This window comes from Lynx rufus, unplaced genomic scaffold (genome assembly GCF_022079265.1).
Source record: "Lynx rufus isolate CCGP_SWC_20201006 ecotype Redwood Valley unplaced genomic scaffold, mLynRuf1.p SCAF_4, whole genome shotgun sequence".
Classification (NCBI taxonomy): domain Eukaryota; kingdom Metazoa; phylum Chordata; class Mammalia; order Carnivora; family Felidae; genus Lynx; species Lynx rufus.
In genome coordinates this window covers 140,306,402-140,332,656 of record NW_025814856.1, presented here as the reverse complement: position 1 = coordinate 140,332,656, position 26,255 = coordinate 140,306,402, and the positions used below count along the sequence as shown (strand labels likewise).

At 40.5% G+C, this 26,255-nt stretch overlaps 1 protein-coding gene across 4 annotated transcripts in view; it reads left to right on the top strand.

Annotated features, from left to right (window-relative positions):
* The first annotated feature begins 7,340 nt into the window (after positions 1-7,340).
* The window catches only part of AASS (aminoadipate-semialdehyde synthase), a 62,859-nt gene continuing 43,944 nt past the window's right edge, over positions 7,341-26,255 (top strand). Inside the window, exons 1-5 of one of the 4 annotated variants that reach the window (XM_047095685.1) lie at positions 7,341-7,444; positions 15,492-15,716; positions 20,134-20,310; positions 23,249-23,333; positions 26,135-26,202. In XM_047095685.1, the coding sequence (XP_046951641.1) occupies positions 15,507-15,716; positions 20,134-20,310; positions 23,249-23,333; positions 26,135-26,202 (540 nt within the window). In that variant the 5' untranslated portion in view covers positions 7,341-7,444; positions 15,492-15,506. Of the gene's footprint in view, positions 7,445-15,491; positions 15,717-20,133; positions 20,311-23,248; positions 23,334-26,134; positions 26,203-26,255 lie in introns of those variants that run through there. The other 3 variants (XM_047095686.1, XM_047095687.1, XM_047095688.1) reach the window with 3 other exon arrangements.

Here is a 26,255-nt window from a genome sequence, read left to right as displayed (position 1 = left end):
AGCCACACAGGCACCCCTCTTTTCTTTGTATAAATAAATACTTCTGTACTCATTTTGAATTCACAATTTTGCCTTTTTTATTAAAAAGTTCCCCCAGCGGTGCCTGGCTGGCTCAGCTGGAAGAGCATGTGACTCTTGATCTTGGGGTTGTGAATTCAAGCCCCATGTTGGGGGTAGATCTTACTTAAAAAAAAAAAAATTCCTCCAGGCTCCTCAGTGTCTGGATCTGTCCCTGTGTTTCTAGCGTAGGGACATAGACACTCTGCTGGTTTGGCCAAAGGACACTCTTTCAAGACCCTGTTTACTTTTTCTTAGATTCCATAAATTTCACTACTCTTGTTACCATATCATTCCTTCAGGCAGAAAGCAAGCAATTAAGTTATGGTTCATTCATATTATTGTATCTCATAAAGGTCCTTGTGAGAAGACAACAGGGTCTCCTGAAGAAGAGCTGGGAAATATCTTAGTCCTTCAGCAGTTCATTTAGAAACAATTTCTAAATTTGGCCACTTTCCCCTCCATTTTGTTGCTGTTCACCTGTTTCACCTGAGGGTGATCCTTTTCTGACTTTTTTCTTCCATTCTGGGGGTTATTGTGTCTAGTGTACCATGTATAATAACAATGATGCTATCTTCAAGATAGTATTCACCAGTTCTCTGATAAGCTTTCTTCAGCCTACCTAATGAGGGAGCATAAGTTACAGACAACTTGTCAAGAATGACAATGATTTAAAGCAAGTTGTTTCCACCACTTTTCTTTTCACAGTTTATTATAAGTGAGATGCTCTTGCTAAATGGGTCTGTAGAAATTGTAGGTATAAAGCTGCTTCTCCAAAATCCTTAGGCATAAGTCTTTTAAAAGTAGGATCAAACAGCCTCAGTGTACCTGTATTTCAAATTGTTTATAGAGCTCACCATGAGGCCACAGCTTAGCTTCTGTTTTTCTAGACTTTTAGAGCAAACAAGCTGTCAAAGATCAATCCAACAAAGTGATCTTGACCTCAAACTCCTGCTTATGCAGTTACTTTCACGTTCTTTGTTCATTGTATGATTTTATTTTGTTTTGTGTCTTCAGATAACGGTACATGCACGATCACCCAGACATTGGAAGGCAGCCTGGCTCTTTGGTGATTTGAGAGCACATTGGTTTCCCAGGGCTGCCATAACAAAGTGCCACAAACTGGGTGGTTTAGAAACACAGAACTTTATTGTTTCACAATTCTGGAGACCAGAAGTCTAATCTCAAGGTGTTGGCGTGGTCATGCTCCCTCTGTAGGCTCTAAGGGGAGAGAGAGAAAATTCTTTCTTGCTTCTTCCAGTACCTGGTGCTTTGGGGTTCTCTGGCTTGGGGCAGCATGACTCCAATCTTTGCTTCTGTCTTCGCACGGCCCTCTTCCCTGTGCTGTCATGTGTTTTATTTTCTGTCTCTTAGAATGACATTTTCAATGGATTTAGAGCCCACCTGAATCCAGCATGATGTCATCTTGATTCTTACCTTAATTTTACCTGCAAAGACTGTATTTCTAAACAAGGTCACAGTCTGAGGTTCTAGGTAGACATGAATTTTGGGGAGACACTATTCAACTCAGTACAAAGGCCATTGAACTCAGGTGCTTAGGGACACAGTTCCCTTGCTTTCCGTCGAGAAGGTATCTCACTGTTGTTGCTCAGCAGATAGCACAGCCAGACTTCCAGAAGCCAAACCGTGGTGCTTTCACAGCAGCCAGGAGGAGGCTGGGGCTGAGAGAAGGGGCTGAGGGTGGAAGCGGGCAAGGGCAGCCTCATGCCCAAGGAAGAGAGGTATTAAGGAGCTGACGTTGTTGCTAGCTGTGAAAGGTTTCTTGAACTAATTCCTTTCTTAAAATTCAACAGATGTATTCTAAGATTTGGGTTTTTTTTTTTTTTCCACAAAACCTTTGACTCCTTTTCCCTTTTTGAAATACTTTTCTGTTCTTGCTGGCAGCTTCTTTTTTCTGTCGCACTGGACTCACACGCAGTGAATACATTTTGCCTTTCCTGCTGTAGGCCTGGCCCCCTCCGCTCACTTCATCCTTCATCCTGGTTTTTCCACTCTCCCTCATTTTGTTCTTGTCATTTCCCTGTGTTACCTGTGGTCCAGATCTGTTCCTTCCACATAACTGCATGGATCCCTCAGGCCTCAGTGTGTGTAGGGTGAGCAGTAGACACTGGACGATTCCAAAGACACAGAGCGCAGAGTCTGACTCCTAGGAGTTTATACATTGATGTGGTGTTTGTCTTGACACATCTTTGACTTTGTGGGCATTTAGCTTCTTAGGGTAGGGGAAGTGTTTACTTAAACCCCATTTACAAAACAGCTGACAAACATTTGCAGCTAGCCTATGTGTATTGGCCCAGGCAGCACTCTGGTTATTTCACACATTCTTGTTTTTTGCCTTTGTTTTGTTTTAGAGGGTTAGGCTCCTTCAATAATAGTAAGTGCTAGTGACAGAAAGGCCTGTACCTACTATCATGGGCAGTGCCAACATTACACCGTCCAACAGGAACATCCTCCTCTGGTGTTCTTTTTCTGTGCTTTTCAAGTTCTATTACATTTTTGTGAGGAACTATATAACTGGCAATTATCATGAGTGTCAGTTCAATGTCAGGGGTACTTTCTTCACCTGATTTTTTTCTTTCTGCCATGACCTTGCTTATGCTGAGATTATTTTTCTTAGATGCTACTTCTTATTCTGCACAAACCCAAATTTTATGTTTTTTTTTTTTTTTAATTTTCTCCTTCCTATCTTTATGGTGTGATGACAATGGTAAAAGATTGGTTTTATTCAGTACCTGACCCAGACTGGGGCTTGTATGAAAGGTCCTGACTCTCCTACCTCTACCTGGCCTGCTGGTTTTCTCCAGCTCAATTACACTTAGAAATACTCCAGAAAAACTAGGCCTGTGTTTTATTTTTGCTTTAATTACCTCCTCCCTCCTTTCTCCAGTCTTTTCTCAGTGCTTCAAGACACCTTCTTTCTTGAGACTTTCATTCAAATAAGGCAGAGAGAAGAGCACTGAGTTTTTTTCCTTGATTAGATCCATCATTTGTTGGGGAGATAGACTCCAAAACTTGCATTCCCCAAATTTGCTTATATTATTATAGCATACAATTCGCAGCCAATTTATAAAATGCAAGATACGTAACAGAAAATTTGTAAGCCCTAGTATACTTCTAATAACTGTTAGCAAGCGGGAAATGATGGGCAGCAAACTCAGGACCCAGTGAGGTACACCTACACACATAATTCTCAAGGGATGCCAACACCCTTGAGGACTTTGTGAAACATTAGAAACCAGCAAAGGCTGACTCTGGAAATGCCGAGGAACTTGGAATTTTCTTGCGTTTTATTGTCTTCAGGAATGCTCTTTAAGGGCTGCTAATGGGAGAGGAGGTAAATTAGGAATTAGTTTTCTCTGCTTTCTAATGAAAGGGTGGGAGGGAACAGTCCTGTGGGACATCACTATCTCGACCCAAAACCTGTTTGCAGGAATTACGATTTACCTGTGGGTGGTTTCTGCTCTTGCCTTACCTGATCAGAGTTTTAAATTGCTTGAAGATAACGAAGGTATGTTTCATTCCTAAGATAACTGGGGAGGCAACAGTAGTAATTGTCATTTAGAAACTTTTCCTTCCTAAATGATTTTTTATTTTGTACATTTGACTTTGCACTTTCTGCCTACAAGAAAATTGTCTTTATAATAGAATAATTTATTAGGGTGGATAGATTATGGGTGATATAGTAAAAATTGCTGTTCATGTAAGAAACATAAAATCTTGAGAAATAAACAGAACAAACCTAATAGTACGCTGGATTCCTTGCACCACCTCCCTCCAAATGCTCACCTCTTTTCTCTTTATAGCAAAGTTCACTTAAGTTTGAGAGTGAATTCTGAACACACACACACACACACACACAAAAGGGGGGGGGGAGGAGAAGATGAGATAGAATAAAATAGTAAGCACCAATAATAGCTCACATATGTTGAGAACATGCATCACTTAATCTTCTTGCAAACTCTATGATATATCCCACTATCCTGATGGGGAAAATGAAGAAACAAGATGGCTTGTTAGTGAGTGGAAAAGGAGGGATTATGTCTAGGTTCAGCTCACTGCAATGTTTGGATACCTAACTACTACCCTCATTGTCTCTCAGGAAGGGCAAAACCAAAGCAGCAATTTGGGAAAAGAGGAAGTCAAGGAAGTGGGGAGAAAGAGAGGCAGCTTGAGTGGCCCCAGATCAGCTTTCTAATTTAAGAGTGTCAACCTAGCGCCCCACATGGGTGAAATGGGTCACTCATATTGAAGGTGTCTGAGGGGTTGACTGTGGGGGCTGACTTGGGGTATATCCCAGGTTTGTTTTAATCTCATCTGTTGCCCCTTTTCATTGGGAAGAAATTTCTGAGAACTGTCACACTTATTACAACAAATATGACTATGATGAAAAACATTTTAATTCCCCATTTTAAGAACTAGTATTTCTCACGTGCATATTTAGCAAAATTCCTGCATACCATAAGCATTTGAACAGTAGTTTAGAATTCACAGAAGAAGGATTTGGGGCCAGGTTAATATTTATTCAAGGTGAGGGCAGGTCAGAAGTGCATGGGGTTTCAAATTAAAGCAAGAGAGAGGCTGACTGAGCCTTATGGATCCTTGGTGGAGTCACCATGGTCCAGGGCCCATTCCCAAATTTGTCCATTCAGGGAAAGAGTTTTCCCATGAGTGTTCAACCATTTGTAGAGGAACTCACAGTAACCAGTCATATGATTCATTAATCTCAACAAGCATTTGCTGAACACTTTTTGTGCTGAATATTCTCCTTTGAATCTTCTATAATTTCTGCCCCCTTGGTACCTGCTCTGTCTCCGAGGGACTAACATTTATGGGCTGCACCAACCCTCTGCCTTTCCTTGTGTTCTGGAGAATGAAGGGGGGGTTATTCATTACCTAGGCCAGAGGTCTGTAAACTATGCCCCCCAGTCCATATCTGGCCTGTAATTTGTTCTTATAAATAAACTTTTATTGGCACCCAGTCACACCCATCCATTTAAGTATTGTCTGTGGCTGCTTTTTACAGTCTAAATGACAGATTTGGGCAATTGTGGCAGAGATCTTATGGCTTGCAAAGCCTAAAGACTTTATTTTCCGGCCCTCTACAAAAAGAAGTTTGTTGACTCGTGCCTTAGGTGGCTCCTTCTGGGTGGAGTTATCGGTTCCTTAGGCAGCTTCCTGCCCGCTAAAAAAAGCAACCACTGCCAAGTGACACTTCTATAGCTTCAGCTACACCACAGCTAGAGCTCTTTCTGAGTCCTGGTAACAATCTGTTGCCCTGGCCACATTAAGGCTTGCAGGTGGTTCTCACCGCTGCTAGTCCCAGGATGTGGCAGCATCTTTTTTTCCCTTCCTTTACTGCTGCACACACTTACTCCTTTCGTGTCTCCTAATTTTCCCGGTTGGATTGTGCCATGTCTCCTTCTGAGACTCTGACTGGCCTGTCATATGCATAGTATTGTGTTAGAAGCAATGGAATAAAAATGAATAAGGATATACACACACAAACATATACTTGCTTTTATTAAAGTTTTTATGAGCCAATGGTGCTGACAAATGGAGATCAGATAGATAGAAATGGCTGTTGCATAAGGAAGACTGTGGTAAGTACAACCAGAAAGGCAGACCCAGAAGAGAGAAGGAAGAGATCGTATCTGCTTGATATTCAGGGACAGTTTCATTGATGAAGTAGCATTTGAGCTGAACCCTAAAGGATGGATTAGTTTTAGAGAGGTGAGTGTTTTTGTCAATAAGAATTACGGATAAGTGGACAGGCAGTGAGGGGAGATAAATAATAACTGTCAGTTTCTTTAGACACTTGGAAGAGCACTTTGGGCATCATCTTCTTTTATCCTCATAATGACCCCCTTGAAGTAGTTCCTGTTATTGGTCTATCAACAGATAAGGGAACCTAGGCTTTTTTTGAAAATGAAGTAACTTGCCCATGATTTACAGCTTAAGGTGGGAAAGTAAGGATTCTGATCCAGGTTCCTAATCCTTAAGGATATAGCAAAGCACAGACTGTGTTTCAGTGTTCGTTAAAGGCTGGTTCTTCTATGGACATAAAGCTAAGATGGCTGATTTTAGCCATATCTTAAGCAACTCACACGTTGTGTGAAGGACTTTGCACAATGGTCCACAAATAGTGGATAGTCCCAGGGGCTTTTGCTCAGGCTAATGAGATGATCAAAGTTGTGTCCTTAAGGGAATATGATCTAGGTAGTATATAAAAGAGGTTTGGGTAAGAGAGATAGTAGAGGGATTTTAAAGGATGGAGTCAACCCCAGGGGTAAGGTTGGCAGACTACAGGAAGAATTGAAACAGATTTGGTGTTCTGGCCCATTGGTGATAAGGCAGCTGGTGATATCAAGAATGGAGCTGGGAAACAGCACGAAGGAAAGGCTTTAGAGGAGTGATTAGGAATATGATTTTGGGTATGTGAAGTTAAAGATACAGAGGACAGTCTCAGTCTGCAGAAAAGATTTTAATTTTCTCTGCACTTGAGTGCAAGTCGAGTTTATAAGAATGTTCTAAGCTCTAGATTGTTGACACGAGAGTTTCGTGTTAGGTATGAGAAAAGTCTAAGTATTGGAGAAAGTTATAAAAACGGGAGGGAAATTACTCTTTGACCATTGACTCCCTAGGAGGACCACAGATGAGCACCTGGCATTTCTTCAGTGTCTAGTGCTGAGGCTAGTCTTTATGAAATGCATTTTCCCCTGTCCCTTTAGGGCCATTCAAGACTTTTTAAGAATAGCAGACTTCGTCATATACACATAGATTCTTAATATTCATGGGATACACTACACTTAATTTCCTAGTCTCAGCTTGTTGGACTCTTCAACTGTTCTAAGAACTGTCATCTGGCTTCATCGGCTTATTATGAAGCTGTGAAAATGCTTTGAGAAGTGTATATCGCTAAACAAACGTAATACACGTGAGCTTGCAACTTTTTTCCAGCAGGTACACACATCTATTTAGTGTATAATGTCCGGACTGTTTTCGTCCTTCAGTGTCTCCGCCTGTCCTTTGCTACGGACAGTTACAAAGTCCTGGGAGAACGTGATGCCCCCAGCTAAGGACGCACGCAGGTCAGAGATCTAGAAGGCAGAAGGATTTTCGGGGAGGAGCAGGGGCAGGGCATGACTTAGCACCTGGCAGCGCCGCCGATTGGCGGAGCAGAAGGTTGTTCCCTCAGGGCGGCTGCTGATTGGCTGCGGGAGGAAGAGGCATGACGTCCTCAGAAGTTGAGCAAACACCTCCTCCTCCCGGCTCCCATCCCAATTTCTGCTGGGAGTTCGGAGCCTACCCAGTCCGGAGCTGGGGGCTCGGAGGCGGCAGGACCGGTCGGCACAGCAGGGAGGACAAGGTGAGGAGGCCGCCCGAAGGGGCTGGGCCGACGGGCGGTGGGCTCAGCCAGCGAGTTGCACTTGGAGGTCGCCGGTGAGGCTCCGACTGTCCTCGGAGAGGGGCGGGCGAGCTCGGCCTCCCCCACCCTGCGCCGCGGGCGACCTGGCGACTCCGCGGAACCCGGCCGTTGCCGGGACGGGCGAGGGAGAGGGTGGCGAGCGTTTGGGCCTCCCTTGCGAGCGTTTCCCTTGGAGCGGGGAAGGGCTGTGGGCGCCGTACTGGAATTTCTGAATAGGAAAGGGAAGGGGTGGCAATTAGAATTTCTTTTCTTTTCTTTCTTTCTTCTTCTTCTTCTTCTTCTTCTTCTTCTTCTTCTTCTTCTTTCTGGCGGGGGAAGGGAGGGCTGTTGCTGGGGAGTAAAGGATAGGCGTTGAAGCTGTAGAAGGAACACCCTGTTAATTTTCCGACTCTGCGCTTATTTATCAGGTGGTTGGCTGGCTGCAGTGTGTGGTTGATGGAGACTGTGGGGGGCAATCCTCTCCCTTACCCCCAGCTTTCTTTGTGCGCGGTTGTCCTTTCCATCTCTGGCCTGCTTAGCCAAACTCTGATCATAAACTTCTCACCCAGACCATCTTGGGCTGGCCATTCTCTTTAGGTAGGGCCCCCTCAGCAAACTGCCGTCCCCAGGCTACTCTCTAATGGATCTAGACGGCATGAGAAAGTTAAACTCCCAAGACCCCGTGGGGCTGTGAGTCCATGGTGAGCACTTAAGCGAGGAAGGAGCGCAGGCAGACCACCATTTGTTACCTACTCTGCTTGATTGAGTTGGGCTAAATGCCCTGACAACTTCCAGAAGAGATGTGCTTTTCAGACACTGATTTTAGGGGAGTGGGGTGAAGTGTGGGAGAAGAAGGGAAGGGGAGAGCGAGTGTCCAGTAACCTGAACAAAGGTGAACATTTTTTGATATTGTGGGCCATCAGTTATCAGAATGTGGGTAAGGTGTAGCTGTGATTATGCCGATGTAGCTACTCATGGGACCCAAGTATTGACCCCGGTGGTAGCTTTCACATACTTGATAGCAAAAAAACAAAAAACAAAAAACAAAAAAAACCAAACCACCAATAGCACTTTGCATGGATGCCTGTATGCCTCTCTCTGTGTCTACTGTGTCACCTGCGCTGCCCTCCCCCTTTTTCTCCATAACAATTAGTGAATCTAGGGGTACGTGACCTTCTGGCACTGTCCGCTTGTGGCCATTCTGTGAAGTGAGTTAGGAGGACAAAGATCTAGGCCAACTTTCCCTAGTGACATTCCCGTTCTCCAGACAATCATATTTGTTGTCAATCTCACTTGTTATTGGTGACATCATCAGAACTTTGATTTATTTGCGATGGAATCCTCTCTCCCACCCCCAAATAAGACTTTATGTAAGCCTTAACAGACCTTGGCTCAGGATTTTGGAAGTGATCTTCGGTATGTATGCAGTGCCCATTTAACAAAAGTTTACATTTTTCAAAATATTATCTTGTTAATTGTCTCATAGAAACAACATTGCAAACAGTGGCAAGTTTCCTTGGTAAGATCACAAAAAAATTCTATGGAATTAATGGAATCACAGAAATGGTATATTTCGCATGGGAAATAACAACATTATTACCCTTTTCATATAATCTAAGATGCTATCAATTGTAAAATGCATTCCTCTTTCAGGGATGCTAAAATGTGAAAAAAATGGATCATAAATTTAATGAAATGCCGTATTTAAATTAAGTTATTTATCTTTAAATTTTTTTTTCAACGTTTATTTATTTTTGGGACAGAGAGAGACAGAGCATGAACAGGGGAGGGGCAGAGAGAGAGGGAGACACAGAATCGGAAACAGGCTCCAGGCTCTGAGCCATCAGCCCAGAGCCCGACGCGGGGCTCGAACTCACGGACCGCGAGATCGTGACCTGGCTGAAGTCGGACGCTTAACCGACTGCGCCACCCAGGCGCCCCAAGTTATTTATCTTTAACACCCATGCCTGCAGAGTGAAGAGAGGGCTTACTGGGCTCTGTTTTGTTTTCCTTGAAAAATATAAAGAAGGGAGGGGGGATCAATGTGGAGTCCTCGTGAAGGCCTCACTACCGTGTGACAAAGATGACAGAAAGGTAGTGTTTTCTGTGAGTGGTGTGGTTGTGCTCACCTTTGAGGTGGAGACAGGCTTGGAGCCTTTTTCTGTTCTTGACATTTATTGAGTGTTAACAGCATGCGAGACAGTACTCAGTATTTTACTCATATGAGTTCAGATAAACTTCACAATAGCCCTGAGATGTAGATATCAATACGAATCCATTTTGCAGATGAGACACAAATAGGTCAAGTTACGTACCAAGGTCACAGAGTAAGCATTTACAGTTTAGCAAAGAGACAGACAAGCAGATAAACATTTTGGATTAGAGTCCAACTTAAAATGAACTTTGCATTCCATCTCAATGATACTAAATTTGTGGGCTAAAGACCAGAAGAGTCATGGATCTTAGATCTTTGGATGACTTTGAGAAGCTGCTTGAAAACATGAATATTCCTAGACCAGATTAATTAATATTAGATTCCCCCTGCCCCAAGTCTACTGTTTTTTGTTTGTTTGTTCGTTTGTTTGTTAACATAGCGTTAACAGTTTTATAAAAGGTTTCGTGTGGAAGTATGACAAGAGTGTACCTACGCAAGGGGAAGTGAAAGTATGGAGGATGGTGTTGTTGCATGCCCAAGCCTCGTTCTAGCAAGCCTTGGGGTTGGGAGGCATTTGGATTAGTTCTAGGCCATCACCAGGTGTCCTATTAATTTTGAACTCTTTCGGGCCTCTCCAGGATTACTATGGTCTGGATACCAAATATGTAGTGTGGGCCAAGACTCTTGGCTGTGGAGCTGTGGTTCTCTGCCCTTGTAGGTGGCTTTTTGTCAGATATAATTTTCTATGAATACATCTCACAAAATCTTCTTTGGTTCACTCATGTGATTTAGGATGATGATCTTTTATTTCATAGTAACTGAAAGAAAATGGTGGGATATGTATGGAATGCCAGGCTTGCCCTGTCTATCTATCTATCTATCTATCTATCTATCTATCCATCCATCCTGTCATCTAATCACCATTTTCCTTTTCACTTCTCTTGAAAAGGTTAGAAAATACTAAGGACATTTTAGCATGTCCTCCCTCTGCCCCTTTCTCATGTGTACGTTGCAAAGATAGAGAATTTAGAAGTTAAAAGAAGTTAAGTCTTCCCCCCATTGAAAGATGGAAAGAGAAGTAAGGTGGTATCACAGAGTATGTTCTATTGCTACGTCCAGCCACTTAATCTTCCTCCTATCACAGTACATGTCTGTGTAATTCACTATAATACTCCCATAAGTGTTTAGAGTCATTTCAAATTCCTGATTGATCATAGGTAAGTAAAAACATTTATCTTAGTGCAGATCCGATTTTATAAAAACAGAGAGAAGAATCTTTTAAATTTCATTTTTATGGTATTTGGAACATTGGTCTTTTATATGTTGAAGGAAAGACTGTTTAGAAATTGTCAGGAGAAGAGTCTTATTTCCCTCCACTGCCTATGTGACACTTCTCTTTCTACCCCGTATTCCTCTTCTCCTGTTCCTCCTCCTTATTCTTCTGACTCTTCCTTTGTCTTCTCCTCTCATTTTCTTGCTTTCCCACATTCTCCTTTCTCCTGCCACAGGCTGTCATTAGCACCTCGCACTGTCAAGTGAACTCATTAGAGCCAGTAGATAAGCCAGGGGTCTTCCTGCTTCGTTGCATTGAAAGCATTGCCAGAAATACACCTTACGTTTACTTCCTGTTATTCTTGGAAAAGCCCACAAAACTCAGGACAGGGAAATCCAAAACAGCCCACCTGGGCATATCCATGAAATACCAGACCCTGCAGTGCCCTCCCTAAGAGCAATGAAGAAATCCTCACTGCTACAGATTTTTTGATGACCTTAGGGTGAAATGAATGGTGGGCCTGGAAAGTTTCATGTTGAGACCCAATTTCAAGGTTCAAGCAATTACTAACACAGTAATACCTGCTATAATTGAATCTTTTTTTTTTCCAAGCACCCAGAAACCTAGAATTTACCTTGGCAGTGACTCAGGAAGGGTTTTCGGTGGCACATGGGAAAGGGATCCACAGAAGCACCCCATCCTGGAGGGGAGAACTGATCATTTACTCTAGTAAAGTCGATGCCATATGGATCTCTTTTATTTCTGAAACGAGCTGGCAGCGGTAGCAAGCATCAGACCTACATGGTGTGGATCTGCAGGCTTTGACAAAGAGAAAATCCCACGTATTAAATATTAACCCGGGAATCCTGCTTCTGCTTAAAAGCAGCAACTCTAGTCGGACTCCAGTTCAGTTTTTCATCTGTAAAATAGAGATAATAACAGTTATCTAATCATTAAGATTTTTGCAAGGAGGAAATGAAATAATGTCTATAAAGAGCTCAGCATAGTGCTTGGTACATAATGCGAAATCATTGCTAACTACTGTTGCATTTATTTAAAAGCAAAGCTACAGAAATTATGAGTTGAGAATTCCCTAGAAGAAGTGAAAGTGAAAGCAGCTTCCCAAATCAACTTCAGAGTGTCGCTCCCTGCTCCTTTCCTTTTCTAGCCTGCACAGAAAGTTCTGACTTTGCAAACACATGTGTGTGTATGTCCGTGACTCCTCCTACACTGTATCCCCCACCCCAGACAAGGGAGGTGGGGAGGAAGGGGTGGGATGGTCACTGAGTGAGGGGAGGCTGCGATTATAAATCAAGTTTGGGACGAGGAGAGAGACTAACTTATCTGATTGTGTTCCCTCATATTGGCTCCAAGAATTGCTACTAAGAATAGTGGATGCAGGGTCATTTGGTCACCTATGGTGTGTGAAATAGAGCCCCTGCTCAGAAGATGGGACCATTTCTGGGCTCATCTGTGTGTTCAACAAACCTCACTTGTCTTTGGAATTGGTTTTATTTAAGAACATAGGGACTTCAGGGGCGCCTGGGTGGCGCAGTCGGTTAAGCGTCCGACTTCAGCCAGGTCACGATCTCGCGGTCCGTGAGTTCGAGCCCCGCGTCGGGCTCTGGGCTGATGGCTCAGAGCCTGGAGCTTGCTTCCGATTCTGTGTCTCCCTCTCTCTCTGCCCCTCCCCCGTTCATGCTCTGTCTCTCTCTGTCCCAAAAAAATAAATAAAAACCGTTGAAAAAAAATTTTTTTAAAAAATAAAAAAAGAACATAGGGACTTCAGTTCTATGAGAGTTGCAGGTTTCCCTTTGTTTTGGGGAGAAGAAGTGTTGTGGGCTCGGGCTTGGGTTTGGGTCTAATACAATCTCTTTTAAAAACAAAACTATGAATAAACCAAAAATTAGATAGAATATATGGCAGTTTTGCTCATCAGTATTTTGGCCCAAGTAAAAGCCTGAGCTCTATCATCAGCGTGTTTGCTTGCTGTGGACATTGTTTTTCTTCCTGCCTTTCTTCTTTCTAAAGCTTCTTAGCTGATCTCCTTGCTGTTTGCTTTGTTCTTTTAGTCTGTTGTGTTGTGAGTTGACCTATAATTTTTCTATCTCAAGTGGCAAGTAGTTGCCCCCAGGAAATGCACTTGTATGCACCACTGTTTAGACAAAACTTCCATCTGCAAAGTGAGTCTGATTTAGAGATTGCAGTCTGATGTAACAGAAATGTGTTCCATAAGAATTTTTATCTATGCCAGCAGTGATTGGTGGGAAATTTCTAGAAGGTGTGACATCATTTAGTCCCCATATTTTGATGCCATCCTTAAACATAAAATCATTGAAAGTAAATTGTCATCTGACATGACATTTGACTGCCAAGTATATGTAACCATTTGAAGAGGAACAGAGTATTGTTTGATACTTATGCTTTTATATAAAATTTACTCTCTGCTGACGCATAGTAAGCCTCTCATCAACATTTCTTGATTGAATAAATGAGTGGAATTATGCAATCTGGAATAGCAGTTAGAAAACTGGTTGAGATAGGTCTGGGTTTAATATAAAAGCAGGAGGAAGTGGCATGAAGAGGAAATCCTGAAAAGGGGAACAGCATGTTTTTAGCAACAAAAGAATCAGGGAGGGTTAAGACTCTTTCTTAAACTTTTAACAGCTATGGTGAAGAAACATGTTAGTTTTGTTGTCTTAAATTTCTAATCTGCCAGGACCAACACTTTCATAAAACTCAATAACAATGAATTACTGCAAAAATGATCATGTGATATAAAGATTTACAAGTGCTTACTTCCTATTTCTACATAGCTCATACAGGACCTGTAAAAAGCAGTTCACTGACCTACAACAGGCTCCAAACACACTTTAAGTAGCACTAGTTTAAGGATTGGTCAGTGATAAAACTGAGCTGGAGCTGAGTTTGGAGCTGGATTGTCAAGAATCCTGCACATGATTATAGGATTCCAACCTTTATGCCATCAAAATTGGCACAAATTATCTTCCTGTACTTGCATTTTAGGTTAACATGCTTAAAACTTTTGTGCTGGACACATGGTTGATGAAACGTATGTAGTAAAACCTTGGATTGTGAGTAACTTGTTCTGCGAGTGTTCCACAAGACGAGCAAACATTTCTAATAAATTCTAACTTGATAAAAGAGTGATGTTTTGCAATATGAGTAGTATGCGGTACCGAATGCCACATGATCACAACTCTCTCTCTCTCTCTCTTTTGCTGCGGGGTTGTGGGTGATCGCCCCCCTCCCCCCATGCTCGAATGCTCAGTCTCAGGTCACGGTGTTTGGCAGAAATCAGTGATTTTCCAGAACATTGGAAGGTGCCCACAACTGGCACTAGTGTAGTTTTGTCACTTCAAAGCACCTATAGGCAGTCGTTTGCTTTTCCATACAAGAGTAAGCTTGGGAGTGCTTTGCTCCATTCTAGGTCAGGCTGCCTGCAGATAAAGACCCTTTCCTTTGCTGCCTTATTGCCAGTTATATTAAATACAGTATATGACAAGAGTTTATTAATACTGTACTGTAGTCAATATCCGTGTGAGCTTATACAATAGCTCCCATGCAGAAAAAGTTGAAAAGAAAGGCAATAAGAAGGAGATGATTACGGTGGACGTTAAGAAGGAAATCATCGTGAAGTGTGAATGAGGTATGCAAGTGGCTGAAATTGCAAGATTTTATAAATCTAACATCTGCATCTCACCTGCAGAGGAGGAAGAGAAAAAGGCAGAAGAATCGGTCACTTCAAGTGAGATTAGGGAGATGTGTAAAATGTGGGAAACAGTGCAAAACTTTGTAGGAAAGAACCACTCCCATAAGGCTGTAGCAGTGAGAGCTATGCACCTGTTTAACAAAGCAATGTCCCATTTCCGTGAAATCCTCAAAAGAAGGCAAAAGCAAGTGTCATTGGATAGGTTCCTCGTTAAAGCTGCATGTAAAGAGAAAGATTCCATTGAGCTAACAGATAGCAGGGATTCCCTTAGTGATAGTGAAAGTTGTCCTACACAGTAACCCTCCTCTCTCTTGTCTCCCTCACACCAGATGCGAAAGTTTTCAAAGGTAAGTGTAGGTTAATTTGTTTATTTTTCTTTATATTTCGTATTTTCCTTATTATTTTGTACTATATTACAGTATTGTAATCATTTTTTAATGAGTGTTTTTGGATTGTGGAGCAAATCATCTGAGGTGCCTTTATTTTTTATGGGGAAATTTGCTCTGATATAAACGTGCTTTGGATTATAAGCACGTTTCTGAAACGAATTCTGCTCTCCAGCCAAGGTTTTACTGTGTATAAAGAACGGTTTTGGCTTAGCAGATACTTGTTATTGTCCTATAATTTGCTCAGTACTTTCTTATTTTGGAAATAAATAAACTCACTGGTGGAAATTTGGGTTTGTTGAGTAAAGGAGCACTTTTTATCATCTAGGGTTCTCCTCCTCTCTCTTGTATCTGTTCCATCTGAGTTGGTTGGATTTTACAGCAGATTTCTCAGGAGACCAGAACTGATCTGTGAGCCCTCCTGCCTTTTATTGTGCTATTCTCTTATGGTGTCTTTTCAGTCACCAGGTTTCAAGATGCTACGAGTACAAAGGACCAAACTGGGCAGGCTGGGGCTCAGCTTGTACAAAGGGCTTCACCACAAGGCTGTGATGGCCCTGAGGCGGGAGGATGTGAACGCCTGGGAGCGGAGGGCACCCCTGGCCCCCCGGCACATCAAAGGGATCACCAACCTGGGGTACAAAGTCTTAATACAGCCTTCCAATCGGCGGGCCATTCACGACAAGGTAAACATTTCTAATTTTTTCAATGAAGGAGCATCAGAGTAAAAATAAAATGTTTGCTAGTGTCATGTAAATGCCACATTCCTTTCTCTTTCAGAATTTTTCCTTGGGTCCAGTATTCAGTCAATAAGTATTATTTTCACTCCATGGCATGCTTTCTCCAGCTGAGGGGTGGAGGGATTGCCTTTAGAAGGAGGTGGTGTCCTATAGTCATGTCTCCAGGTGTGACCCTAGTTCTGGGACTGGGGAGACTAAGGTCAATAAAAAACTGCCTTGCCTAGGAATAAATCACTTTCCTACATAATCATCATACCTAAGAAATTAATAATTCCATAATATCATTTCACATAGCCCATCTCAAATTCCCCATTGTCTCAGTGGTCTTCACGATTTTTTTAAATTTTTATTAAAAATTCTTTTATTACGTTTCTTTATTTTTGAGAGGCAGAGAGAGACAGAGCGCCAGCAGGGGAGGGGCAGAGAGAGAGGGAGACACAGAATCCGAAGCAGACTCCAGGCTCTGAGCTGTCAGCAGAGAGCCCGATGTGGGGCTGGACCTCAGGAACCAGGAGATCATGACCTGAGCCCAAGTCAGACGCTCAAGCGACTGAGCCACCCAGGCACTCCTATTTTTTTTTAATTTTAATTGAGGCTTAATTAAGATTCATTGCATTCATTGTTATGTCTCTAAATTTAGTTCTTCTAATCTAGAACAGCACACCTGTTTGATTTGTGGTATGGTCTCTTTTTGAAGAGTCCAGGCTAGTTGACTTGTAGAATCATCTGCTTCTGGTTGTAATTAGTCTTGTTTTTATTCTGGTGTTTACATTCAGGTTAAACACTTTTGATATAAGTGTGATATAAGTGATCTATGTTCTTCCCATTGGATCACATCAGAGACACAATATATCAGGTTGTCCCAAGGTTAGAAATTTGTGGTCACTTGGCGGAGGTGGTTACCACCAGATCTCTCCACTGTATAAGTACCTTTTTCCCTTTGTAATTACTGAGTCATCTGTGCGATGATATTTTGAGACCGGTGAATCTCCTGCTTGTGTCTCAACCACCTTTTGCTAAAGATGTTAGTTAGCATCCATTGATAATCTTTGCCTGAATCATTTTTTCCCGTGGAAGCTTGCAAAATGATGATTTTCTAATTTTATCACTCTTCTAAGTTATTTGCTGATATTCTTCTGCAGAAAACAGATTTCCTTTAGTTTTTCTTTTCTCTTTTGCTCTTTCGAGTATCATTATGGATGTATGAGCCTTTTCCCTTGATGATAATCTATTAACCATTTTCTTAAATGTCTGAATTATCCCAAATTTGATAGAGGGTCTCTTTAAGGGTGCTCCTATGTCTTTGGACATGAATCCATTTATTTTTGAGCTTTCTTGTTTCCTGCAGCAACATATGGTCTTAGCCTCACCTTGTGCTTTTTTGCCCCACACCTGGGATTAGCCATTTCATCAGGGAACCCTGATTTCTTTTAGTATATAGAAACCAAGATCTGATATCTCGTGTTAGGTGTGCTTATTTTTACCGGGATAGTGTCGTTCTTAGCCCCTTTAGTGGACAAACTAAGAAATACACAGATTACACATACCCATACACATATATATACATATACATATAATACATACATACATATATAATATACATATACATATATATTATTTAATCATGAGTTAATACTGGTATTTCCATTAAAAATTTTAACAGTGCAGGTTTTTCTTACCTTTAAAATTTTATATTTGTATGTTTTCTCCAGCAGTGAACATTTTAATTCTTTATAACATTAATGCATGTTTTTTGCTCTATCCTATATTATACATAAAATAGTTTTGGAATCACAATACTAATATTACAACTAAGGATAAACCTATTAATGCTAGGGGAGTAGACCTTAACAGTTCTCATCACAAGAAAAAAATTCTGTAACTATGCATAGTGATGGATGTTAACAAGACTTATTGTGCTGATCATTTTGCAATACGTGAAAATATCGATTATTATGTTATACACCTGAAACTAATATAATGTTGTATGTCACTTCTACCTCAATAAAAAAAATAAACCTATTAAATGGAGTTTAATTTTTTTAGTTGAAAATTATTTTTTGTTTTAGAATATATCTCACAACAAATATTCAGAGTGCTGTATTCAAGTTATATGAATTATACAATGTGTAGTTACACCATCGTTGTGATATACAGCTGGATTTATTTGTGTTTTTTCTATACATTTTAACAGTTGCTTTAATATCCTTTTTGATTTAATTATATTCTTAAAATAAGTGAAACATTTACAAGTTTCAAAGGTGAAAATGATGTACAGTGATATGCTGCAGAGAAGTCTTCCTCTTATCTTAATCCCTTAGATCCTCTTCCCACCCACTGCATAGGTTACTATTGTCATTTCTCATCTATTATTTCTATATTTCTGTCTGCGAAAATGTGCGTGCATGAGCACGCGTGGGCGCGTGCGTGCGTGTGTGTGTATTCTTATATAGAAGGTTGTATACTATACATACTGTATTGCACCTTATTTGTTTAGTCGACAACATACCCTGACACTCACTCCATGTCTGTTCATAGAGATCTGCTTCATTCTGTTTAACGGCTGTGCTATAGTCATTCTGTTGTAATTACTCCATGATTTATTGTGATTTATTTAACCAGTCTGCTATAAATGGGAAATAGATTATTTTCAAAGAAACAAGGTATGAATTATATGTTCATTCTTGTAGTGTCTTTCTTACAGCTTCCTTTGAAGTAGATTCCTAACTAGATTCATCTTCCTTTTATTCAACGGCCACTTTTGATGCTCTTTTAATTCTGCCTGGATCATGCTGCTCCTTTTGTTTAGAAATCTGAAATGACTGTCTATTGCCTCCATGTACTAGCTATTCAATCTCAGTTGAATGTGTAAACCTCAGGTTTCCCATTGAGAAAATGGCCACAATAATAGCACCCACCTCATGGGAGTTTTATGAAAATTAAGTGAGATAATTCATGAAAAGAACTCAGTTAAAGCATGTACTAATTTATTAATAAATGATGATTTTTTTTTATCCCATAAAGATCATATTCACCATGATAATACTTAGTTTACTTTTCCAAATTGATTTACCCACTATGCCCTTAATATCTCCTTATTTTCCAGGCTGCAAATTTGTATGTATTCCTTCAGTGCCTCTTACTGATATTACCATGTTGCATTTCCCACCTCCATCTTTCCAAATCCCACCTCCATCTTTCCAAATCCTAGGCTTCAAGATTACTTTAAGTTTGCGTATTTCCTTGGTAGTCTTACCCAGGAATTATCTCAGTATTCATTAAACTACTGTATCACTTAGGTTCTGCTGTGCACAATTCTTTTGAATTTGGTCTCATTTACTGTGCTCCTGACTTCTTTTTACTATGTTTTGTCAGTGCCTTTACAGGAGGGGTGTTGTCTGCCTTTTTGTGTATCTTATCATCTCATCTGTAGCACAGTCCGCTGGACAGAACAGGGCAGTAATAAATACTAATTGAACCAAAAAAAAAAAAAAAAGAAAGAAAGGAAAGGAAATATTGCAGATACATGTCTTTCTTTTAAAAATACCTGAGTAAGGGGTGCCTGGGTGGCTCAGTTGGTTAAATTTCCAACTCTCCATTTTGACTTAGGTCATGATCTCATAGCCATGACGTCCATGCCCAGTGTGGAGCCTGCTTAAGATTCTCTGTCTCGGGGCGCCTGGGTGGCGCAGTCGGTTAAGCGTCCGACTTCAGCCAGGTCACGATCTCGCGGTCCGTGAGTTTGAGACCCGCGTCAGGCTCTGGGCTGATGGCTCGGAGCCTGGAGCCTGTTTCAGATTCTGTGTCTCCCTCTCTCTCTGCCCCTCCCCCGTTCATGCTCTGTCTCTCTCTGTCCCAAAAATAAATAAAAAAAAAGTTGAAAAAAAAAAATTAAAAAAAAAAAAAGATTCTCTGTCTCTCCCTCTGTCCCCACCAACACCGCTCAGGCTGCCTCTCAAAAAACAAAACAAAACAAAAACAAACAAACAAAAAAACCTGAGTAATAAATTACTATTTTGCATGTAGTGTTTCAGTGCATTGTTGATATAAATTATACATTTCACAAGTATTTTTAAATCATGTGTGTTAGTGGTTATGATTAAACTATTAACGGGACTTAAATAAGAATAGGTGGTAAATTTTCTAATTGTTTTTTTTTTTTTGCTACAAAAGTCAAGAGTATTAAATTGATCTTTAGCCAGAAAGTAAAAATATTAGAAGCAGTTGTTCTGTTATTTGTTCCAATGCATACAGAGTCTATGCCTTCAAAAGATTGTGCCTTTAAGTGCTACACTTACTTATTAAAGAAAATGTGAATACAAAAAATCAGGGAAATAACTTTTAACCAAAACTGCATTCCCAGGAATATGTTAAAGCTGGTGGCATTCTTCAGGAAGATATTTCTGAAGCTTGTCTAATTTTGGGAGTTAAAAGACCCCCGGAGGAAAAATTAATGTCTAAGAAGACTTATGCATTCTTCTCCCACACAATAAAGGCTCAGGAGGCCAACATGGGCTTGTTGGATGAGATTCTAAGAAAGGTAACGAGTGACCAGTAATCATAAATGTTAACACAGAAACAATATTTCTTTTTACTTTTAAATGTCAAGTGGCGTTTTAGTTTTCTTTCAGCATCTAGGAAATACATCATGTTATTCACCTCAGTAGGAAAGGTGGTCTATGAGTTAGTGCTAGAATGCCTCTGCTTCTTTTAGGGCTCCTCTGCTGTGCAAGCTTGGAATTTGTAATAAGAGAAACCAAACATATTTCATTCTTTTTGTATTTTCAAACAGAAAGAATGATAGAATTGTTCCCCCCCAACGATTAGCAGTCTATAAGGCCAATTGGTCAGATATTACCAAGTAGAATTTTATTGCTGAAAAGAGCCTCAGGAATCATATAATCCACTTCTGTCATTTTTCAGATGGAGCCCCGAGAGGCAAAGTGACTCAACTGAGGTTGCACAGCTCTGTAGGGCCAAACCTGGATTGGGGATTACTTTTACATTTATTAACATTCGTATAGGAAAAAAAAATCAATTTTCGAGATACAAATACTATGGAAAAACTGTCCGGTGTTTAAAATATAGAGTATTCATTCAACAAATATTTGCTTAGTGTCTGCAATGTGTCTGATACTGTTCACTGCAATGGCAATAAAGTAACTGTCTTTATAGAGCTTACATTCTAGGGGGAGGAGACAGATGATACATATATAAATAAGACATCTCATCTGTCACTTGGAGATATGTGTGATGGAGATAAATATGATACAGAAGGAGAAAAGGGGTGCTGGGCACCGCGGGTGGTGATAGTTTAAATCGGATGATCAGGGAAAGCCTCACTGCAAATTTGGCATTGAGCAAAAATTTGAAGGAGGTGAAGGATTAAGTCTTATCCATTGGAGAAGAGACTTCCAAGCAGAAAGCAGAGTAGTGCAAAGTCCTGAGGGTCTGGTTGAGCAGAGGGTTAGAGTAAATCATGCTCTGAAGTTCTTATTCAGCTTGCTGTGTGGATAATATCGGAGGTGGAAGGAGAAAATTGGCAAGATTGTTAGTCTAGATTAGTATGGGTGCCAGGTTACAAAAGACAGTGGCTCACATGAGGGAGGTGGAAATGGAGGTAGTGATACACAGATCAGTATTCGGTGTATTTTAGAGATCAGATCCTGCAGAAGTTACTGGTGAAATGAATGTGCAGTATGAGAGAAAGTGGAACTGGAGAGGAGTCCAAGGTTTTGGCCTGAGCAGTTTGAAGGTTGCCACAGACTGAGATGATGCTAGTGCAAGAGGAAGCAGGCTTGGGTGGGAGGATCAGGAGTTGAGTTCAGGGCCCGTTGAGTCCAATTTGTCCCTTAGACATTTAAGGAGATTTTAGATTTTAGACACTCAATTTTAAGGAGATACTGAGACGGCTGTTGATACGAGTTTGTAGCTCAGGAGGGTGGCTCCTCCTGAGACACATTTTGTGGTCAGAGACTTGATGGCATCTAAGAACATGAGACTGGATGAGGGTAGGTAGTGAGTGTGGGTAGAGAAGGCCAATGTCCAGGTCCTGGGGTAAGGATGTTAGAGCATTAGAAACGAGACTGGAATCTGCAAATAGGCAGAGGACAGGAGACTTCACAAACATTTCCATAGAGGAAATGTGTTTCGTAAAGGCCTATGGCATACATTCCTACTAACTTCAAATATGCTAGACCTCGGCTAGTTAATTTCCAGTGGTTCTGAAGAACGAGTTCAAAAAAGTGATTAATGGAAATAATATTATAAGAGGAAGGTTTCACTTAAGTAGGTAAACTCCTTAAAAAGTACTTCAGAAATTTTGTTGTTATATGAACTTTTGTTCGTTACAAGAGAATTAATAGAAGCAGAATAGGCATGGCTGCTTTTTGGCAACATTTTGTAACCAATTACTTAGAGTTGGATGAATCTTAAACATTCTGAAATTCAGGCACTTGGTAAAAATCATAAGGTATTTTAAGGAAATATAATGGCTGTTTAAAGCATTCTATAATTACAGTGTGTCAATAGCTTTTAACCATGAATTGATAGGACATTCCTGAGAGGGAAGGTTCCCAAAGACAGGGAAGAATGTGGTTTTAGTGAAGCTGAGAAAGTGAAAAGCAGGCTGTATGTACTACTACTTTGTGAATAAAGCTTATTTGTAAAAGGATGGGGAGAGAGAAAAGAGGGAAGGAGGAAGGAAGGAAGGTAGAGAGAGAAAGAATGAGAGATTTGTGTGTACGGACTTGAGAGGGGTTGTTGTTATTTTTTAGGTAGGAAGGAGCAGTGTACACAGGGATGATGCAGGAAGAGAAAGTTCAAGAGTGGTCTGGGAGGACACGGGAAAAGCTGGGATCCAGTTCGCAGAGATTAGCCTTAGGAGGGACTTGTTTTCTTTGAGGCTAGAAGGATGGATATGGGGATGAATGGGGCTATAGATATATTCGTGGATGCTGCTGGCCTAGGAGAGGAATTGATGCCTTTCCTGTTTCATTAACTACCATCAAGGAGCACGAGGGGCGCCTGGGTGGCGCAGTCGGTTAAGCGTCCGACTTCAGCCAGGTCACGATCTCGCGGTCCGTGAGTTCGAGCCCCGCGTCGGGCTCTGGGCTGATGGCTCGGAGCCTGGAGCCTGTTTCCGATTCTGTGTCTCCCTCTCTCTCTGCCCCTCCCCCGTTCATGCTCTGTCTCTCTCTGTCCCAAAAATAAATAAACGTTGAAAAAAAAAATTTTTTTTAAAGGAGCACTAGGCACTCTGCTAGGACCATTCTTTCATCTCAAATCATAAACCTATTATTGGTTTGTGACCCAGCATTTTCTAAATAGTTCATGGTGCACCTAATGGTAACTTATAAAGTCTAGTGAAGACATTTTATAAGAGGAAGAAATGTGAAAATTTACTTGCTCGTATATGTGCTTACTCATTGATATGAAGCTGGATGGGTCTGAGTCAAAATCTTTTATTCTTTCTTCAGGAAATCCGACTGATCGATTATGAGAAAATGGTGGATCATAGAGGAATACGGGTAGTGGCATTTGGACAGTGGGCAGGTGTAGCAGGTAGGTATGCCAGGGTTTTACATCACTCACTTTCTGAATTTGCCTGGGGTGTAACTAGGTGTTTTCCTTTTTCTGTGGCAAGGGCATGAAAGTGTTCATTTCCACCCAATAAAAATAAACATGGGTGTGTGCCTAAGGGTGATGAATATTAGGGGAATAAGATAAGAAGGTAAATCATTAAATACCTTCATTACAAAAGTTAAAAAAGAAACATCAGGGAAAAGGAGAACAACTATGAATAGGGTCTGGCTTTTCCGGTAGTTCTGTCTGGAAGACTAGGAGAGGTCAGTTTGGTGATGAGAAATTATGCAGAGGAATAAAGGGGGGAAGGAAGGGAAAAGATACAGGGGTAGAAACCAAGAGAGGAACAGTTTAGAAAGGATAAGAGCTGTAGTTTGGGGGAAACTACACTTGACTTTTGTCCCATTAGTACTTTGAACCTTCTTTAGTTGAGAAAACATCACCTTATGTTATAACCATGCATCGGATTAGACTACTTGAAGGTCTGTACTTGTTAAGACAAGCAGACAGAAAAGTTGTGGGGATATAGGACAGGAAGACACCATCAGCCACCCTAACCTAATTGACAGTTATTGAGTACTCACCCAGATGGCCCATATGCTGGGTCACAAAACAATTCTAAATAAACATAAAATGTTTGAAATCATCAAGTATGTGCTCTGACTATAATAAAGTCGATTTTGAAATAATAATAGAAAGATATTTAGAAAATTTCTAGATATTTGGAAGATAAGCAATATATTTTTGAATAACCCATAAGTCAAGAAGGAATCACAGGAAAAATTAGAAAATATTTTGAATTGAATGAAAATTTAAAACAGCATACCAAAATTGATGAGGTACAAATAAAATGATGCTTATAAGGAAATTTTTAGCATTTGGTGCTTTTATTAGAAAAGAAGAAAGTCCAAATTAGTGATCTAAACTTCCATCTTACAAAGCAAGAAAATGAAGAAGTAATTAAACCCAAAGCAAATACAAGGAAAAGAATAATAAAGATAAGAGGGGAAATCAGTGAAATCTAAAGCTAGTTATTTTTAAGCAAATCAATAAAATTGTTAGGCCTCCAGTTAGACTGATTAAAAAAAATAGAGAAAGAGAGTGAAGCCACAATTTACCAATATTAGGAATACAGGAGGGGTCATCACTATACATCCTATAGACATTAAAAGGGTAAGAAAATATTATGAATAGGCCAATAAATTTGACAATGTTGGTCAAATAGACAAATCCCTGAAGGACAGAAATTACCAAATCCAACTCAAGAAGAAATAAAAAACTTGAATATCAATGTACAAAAGAAATTCTAATCATAGGCATTTATCAAGAGAAATGAATAATTTTTTTTGTAAATACTTATTTCTAGTAGCTTCATTCATAATAGCCTAGAGACAATCCAAATGTCCATCAGGAGAGGAATGGTTAAATAAATTGTGATATATCCATAAAATAGAAAACTCCTTCATTAATAAAAAGAAGTCAACTACTAATACACTCAATTATGTATGAATCTCAAAAACATTATGCTGAGTCAAAGCAGACACAAAAAAGAGTATATACTTATAATTTCATTTATATGAAACTGTAGAAGTAACTATTCTCTACAGAGAGAAATGAGGTGAGTGGTTTTCTGGGGCAAAGGGTTGGAGAGGACTGAATGGGGTGTTGGAAATATTCTATATCTTGATTAGGTCAGTGATAATATGGGTGTGTACATATGTTCACAGTTATCAAATGATACATTTTAAATTGGTGTGTTTTATTGAATATAAATTACTCTTTTAAAAGTTGACTTAAGAAAAAAGATCAAAGAACATTTCAAAGGGATACAGAGAGGGCAAGTTATGTTCCTAAAAAGAAGGGGAGAATGGATGATGAGGTCTTTGCTATGGGTATGCTGAGTTTTCGTTGTTTGAATCCAAATTGAAAAATCCATGAGGTAGTTGATTAGTTCTTGAAGTGAAATGTGTGTGTTAGAGATACAGACTTGGGGTCAGCAGCATACAGAGTACTTGAAATTTAGGACTGGATGAGACTAGCTAAGGAAAAAAAATGTAGAGATTGAAGAGAATAAGGCCCTGGACAGGATCCTGAGGCTGATTAAGGTATAAAGAAAGGGCAGGGGACACTAGTTTAAAAGAAATGGGCAGGGGAAGAGGCACCTACAGATATGGGAGGAAAGTTTTCAAGTCAGAGATGCTAAGGGAAGAGAGGGTTCTAATAAAGAGGGATTCCATGTTGCCAAATATCTCTGACAAGTAAGTCAAGATCTGACAATTGTCCACTGAGTTTAATTAACTATTTAGGTCACTAACATTGCTGACAGCGGTCACAGGTAGGGCCAATGGTGACCTCGTTTTGCTTGTTCATTAGTTTTGGTTCAAGAGGAATGTAAGTGTCTTTAAATGTTGATAAGAGTGAACTAATAGGGAGGGATAGTGAAAGAAATAGTAATTCAAGAGTGAATTCCTTAGAGAAGGAATGGGAAGAGATGGGATCTGGAGCAAAGGTGGAGAGATTAACCTTAGAGAAGAAGACGGACACTCTTTCCATTTTGGCAGATTGAAAGTGGAAGGGATAGATAGAGATGCAGCTGAGTTAGTACTTTTGATGGCCGCAAGTTGAGAGGATGGATAAGGTGACCACCGGGGCCCCTTCCAAATCTGAGATGCTGTGGTCTGTGCTTCCTCAGAGCACCGAGCAGGTTGGAGAATGGTCAGAGAAAACAGCTTCAGCTCCTCCCGACTAATGGTTTTTCTGTTGGTCTGATTCTGCAATAGGGATGATCAACATTTTACATGGAATGGGGTTAAGGCTCCTTGCTTTGGGACATCACACACCTTTTATGGTGAGATGTGTATTTTGTTTATCATTTTGAAAATACATATCACACTTTAAGAA